The sequence below is a fragment of the Neopelma chrysocephalum genome, unplaced genomic scaffold (genome assembly GCF_003984885.1).
Source record: "Neopelma chrysocephalum unplaced genomic scaffold, ASM398488v2 Primary Assembly neopelma1_140364, whole genome shotgun sequence".
Classification (NCBI taxonomy): domain Eukaryota; kingdom Metazoa; phylum Chordata; class Aves; order Passeriformes; family Pipridae; genus Neopelma; species Neopelma chrysocephalum.
Window position 1 is genome coordinate 1 of NW_020932334.1, and position 4,380 is coordinate 4,380.

Genomic DNA, 4,380 nt, shown 5'->3' on the forward strand with positions numbered 1-4,380 from the left:
TACTGGGATACCTGTGGGATACTGGGATACCTGTGGGATACTGGGATCCGTGGGGGATACTGGGATCCGTGGGGGATACTGGGATACCCGTGGGATACTGGGATATGTGTGGGATAATGGGATACCTGTGGGATACTGGGATACCCGTGGGAAACTGGGATACCCGTGGGATACTGGGATACCTGTGGGATAAATTCAACTATAACATTAATAATAATTTCAATTGCCCTGATATTTCCTGCTGACAGATTGTTTGAGCTCAACAGACCCAAACCCCCCAGCCAGGCTGAGCTCTGGTTAATCCACGGGGTGAACAGCTGCATTTTGGGTTCTGCTGAACTCCCTGAGCTCTGCCCAGGGCTCTTCAGCAAAACCAAAACTGAAATGGCCCAAAAGGAATCATTTTTGGAAAGTGTTTGAAGGTTTTTTTATCCCCCCAAACAGGCCCCAACGAGCAACATTCTCATGCAGCAAAACCTCTTTCAAAAACAGGTTTCTACCTGAACTTATAAATATAAAATCACTGTAGTAATAGATTCTAATATACTCACTGGAGCAATATATATATTTATATGTATTAAAAATCTCTATATTATGTGATTTACAGCATGAAAAAACTACCAAAGGCAGTTCAGAACTTCAGAAGAAAGAACCTATAATAATAAGTGTATTAATAATAACATTAACAATAAGCATAATTACCAATAAGTGTGTTAATAATAAGTATGAGGTACTTATTACTAATACTTATTCTGGGTCATATGGCTCCAAAACTCTGAAATTACACCAGGCAAGACTGAACTGGTTCTGGCTGCACTAAAACCCTGGGAAAAGCAAATCCCTGTCCCAGAGCTCCTGCTCAGCCCTGAGATGACTTAGATACATCTTTACACTAAAAATCCCAGGCTGGATTTATGTGCACTTTAAGGGGATAATAACCTACTCTTAGCTCAGATTAAACATTCCACAAGTTTAATACCCACAGAGTTATAAAAAGGACAATGTTTAAGGCTAAACTTTCCTTTGCCTCCCAACTCCTGACTGGTATCCAGCCCCAATTTTCCAAATTTAACAGCAATGCTATAATGGCACTTTCTCGTGAAGATAATTACTAATTATAATCCAATCACCATCTGAACTTCTCTTTGAATAAGCAAAAGGTTGGCTTTGATCTTTTGCCACAAAATAGGTTTTTCTAGGTAAAATTGTCCATTATTTCTCGAGCTGTGATCATCAAACTGATGTTTATTGCTCAGATGATTTCTTTAAGGCTTTTCAATTCACAGTTTTCCAGGGATATATTTACACCTGGCAGGAGAATGGCAATAATGTGTTTTTCTCTCAGAGAAATACTGTCTTTAAAGGTGCCCCTGGATAAAATCCCTGTGTAAGCACAGCATCCCTGGGAACTGGTTCCCTTTCTGGGCAGGACAGCAAGGGCAGTGTTTGGGGATTTTTAAGCTACAAGAGAGGACAATGTAAGAGAAGTGGGGCTGATGTGAAGAGAAACACCCACGTTAAGGGGCCTGGGCAGGACCTTCAACAGCAGCTGAACCCAGGGACAGGCACCAACAAATCCACGTGGTGGGGAACAGAACCACGGAATTGTTTGGGTTGGAAAAGCCCTCCCAGCCCATGGATCCCCCTGTGCACCATCCCCACCTTGTCCCCCAGCCCAGAGCACTGAGTGCCACGGCCAGGCCTTCCTGGGACACCTCCAGGGACTTCCAAACCTCCCTGGGCAGCTGTGCCAGGGCTGGACAGCCCTTTCTGGGAAGAAATTATTCCCAGGTCCTTTTCCAGCCCTTCTGCCCCAGCCTGGAGTGTTCCAGGGGGTTGTGGTGACCCAGGGGCAGGACCTGGCTCTTGGCCTGGTTGTCCCTCACACCACTGACCTCAGGCCATGGATCCAGCCTGTCCAGATCCCTCTGCAGGGCCCTTCCTGCCCTCCCAGCTGCTCTTCCCATGGATCCAGCCTGTCCAGATCCCTCTGCAGGGCCCTTCCTGCCCTCCAGCAGACCCACATCCCACCCACCCTGGTGTCATCCACGCCCTGACTGAGGTGCCCTCCATCCCCACATCAATGAAGGTGTTAAACAGGGCTGGTCCCAGCTCTGATCCCTGTGTGACCCCACTGGAGCCCATTCCCAGCTGGATGTGGCTCCATCCCCTGGGCCACCAGCCGGGTTTAACCCGGTGAAGAACAAACAACAACCCCAAATATCCTGTTCCTATTTATCCACTTTTGGGGAACCTGGGAAGCCCCAGGGTGGGTTCGTGGGCTAAAGGCTGTGCCTGGCAGCAGGGGCTGGGCAGGGGGAGGCTGTGGCAGCCCCGAGTTACCCAGGAGGAGTGCTCCTTCATCTGGTGCTGGTTGCTGTGGGGGCCGCTGGCGTGGCCCCTCCAGAAGCAGCTCTGGCACAGCTGGTAGTTGTGGCACTGCTGGCACCGGTAGCGGAACCCCATCATGCTCTCACAGTGGCAGTAGGAGCACTCCACGGGGTGGAAGACTGCCAGGAAAGGGGAAAAAACAAAGGGAAAAAAAGCATCAGGTGGGATTCAGGGAAAACTCGAGCTCCCGTTTCCCAAATCACCCCCCAGGGCCCTCAGCACTGGTTGTTCCGGGTGGGATTGGGAGGGGAATAAACCAAAGAGGAATGTGAGAGTGAGGGGAGGGAGACTAAACCTTCCCATGGGAAATGCATCCTGAAAGGTGAGGGAGAGGGAGCAGAACCAGAACCAGGGCCTCCCCATCCTCCTTCCCAGTGTCCCATCTCTCCCTGCCCTCTGGCATCCATTCCCTGTGTCCTGCCCCTCCAGCCCTTGTCCCCAGTCCCTCTCCAGCTCTCCTGGAGCCCCTTTAGGCTCTGGAAGGGGCTCCAAGGTCTCCCTGGATCCTTCCCTTCTCCAGGTGAGCACCCCCAGCTCTCCCAGCCTGGTTTCCATAAGTTCTCCCCCACCTTTTCCAAACTGTCCCTTCCCTTCCTTGGCTCCTGCAGAGATTCCCACTGATCAAAGGGGACAAAAGCACCACAGTGTGCTGAACCAAAGAGCCCAAACCCTGACAGGGTGATCTGGGAAAGCAATAACCCATTAAAAATAATAATAAAATTATTTTTGATAAAATAAACCTAGAGGCACAACCCCCCCAGTGCCAGCACCCCATGGCTGCCAAAGGCCCCACAACTGGGGGTGAAGAGGAGACTGGAGCAACCAGCATCAGGAATATTGGGATCAGGGGCAAGGCACCTGCCAGCAGGATGGAAACCCAAGAGGTGGGAGCTCTTTGGGGTGGCTGCAGGGCTTTTTGGGGTTTTATTTGTACACCCCACTCACCATTTTCAACGTGGGCGAGTCTGTGCATGAGAGGGAGCCACACAAGGCACTGGGGAGGAGGATCAGCCATCAACGTGTCCAAAAACATGTTTAGCATGATCTTCTTCTGCAGAGAAAAAGAGAAAGAGAACTTGGTTGCATAGAAAAATTCCAATTTCATACACCAAAAACTACTTCAGCCTTAAAATGTCTCCATAGCACAACTTGTGCCTCCCAGGAATATTTCACAGACTGTCTGAGAACCCTGGAATGCCAGACTGGTTTGGGTGGGAAGCTCAAAGGCCATCCAGTGCCACCCCCTGCCATGGGCAGGGACACCTTCCACCAGCCCAGGGTGCTCCAAATTATCCAACCTGGCCTTGGACACTTCCAGGGATCCAGGGGCAGCCACAGCTTCTCTGGGAATTCCAGCCCAGCCCCTCCCCACCCTCCCAGGCAGGAATTCCTTCCCGATATCCAACGTAAATCTGGAGCCTCAGCAGTTCTGAAATCAAAGGTTGTTTCCCACTGTGCCATTTCCCAAATGCACCAGCTGCTGATTAACTCACATTTAGTGACTACAGATTTTACATCTAAACACTGCAAAAATATTTCTCCTGCAAAAACATCACCATGCCCAGAGCCTGAACATTTAATTTGGGGCTTAAGATCACCCAGGTTCGTGTTTACAGTTGAGTTAAATACTATTTATGTTATCTCAGACGAGAAACAAATCACTGGAACAACTAAATCACAGCTGAAATCGACTTTAAAAATAAACTGCGTGCGAAGAAGGTGTTTATTTGGTACAGACCCAGCTGAAAGGAATTGTGAAAAAGCTTCAAAAAGATCAACAGAAAATAGTAAAAAATGCCACGTTTCATGTTTTGGAAAAGAAATGGTTCATCCCTGCTGCTCTGGGGGGGAACTGGGCTGTGACCTCAAGGAAGGGAATCAACTACAGAGGTGGAAAATCCTTTAATTGCCTATTTTGGGCTGTCTTAAAACTGCTTGGGACACCAGCAACCCCCTCCCCAAGCCATGGAGTTGATTTCCCAGGAATGC

General features: G+C 49.2%; 1 protein-coding gene across 1 annotated transcript; it reads right to left on the minus strand.

Annotated features, from left to right (window-relative positions):
* Positions 1-1,327: 1,327 nt before the first annotated feature.
* Positions 1,328-3,452, minus strand: LOC113962291 (dystrobrevin beta-like). The gene is made up of 3 exons (XM_027673064.1): positions 3,337-3,452; positions 2,344-2,510; positions 1,328-1,461 (listed from the first exon to the last, which is right to left on the minus strand). The coding sequence occupies exons 1-3, from the start codon at positions 3,431-3,433 to the stop codon at positions 1,342-1,344; spliced, it is 384 nt and encodes a 127-aa protein (XP_027528865.1). The 5' UTR covers positions 3,434-3,452; the 3' UTR covers positions 1,328-1,341.
* Between the last annotated feature and the right edge of the window lie 928 nt (positions 3,453-4,380).

Excerpts from the sequence above, each read along its gene's own strand:
- LOC113962291 (XM_027673064.1), bottom strand. The coding sequence starts at position 3,433 with ATGCTAAACATGTTTTTGGACACGTTGATGGCTGATCCTCCTCCCCAG. Across the intron at positions 2,511-3,336 it reads ACTCGCCCACGTTGAAAATG|TCTTCCACCCCGTGGAGTGC; the intron begins GTGAGTGGGGTG and ends CTTTCCTGGCAG. Across the intron at positions 1,462-2,343 it reads TGAAGGAGCACTCCTCCTGG|CTTAAAAATCCCCAAACACT; the intron begins GTAACTCGGGGC and ends CCTCTCTTGTAG.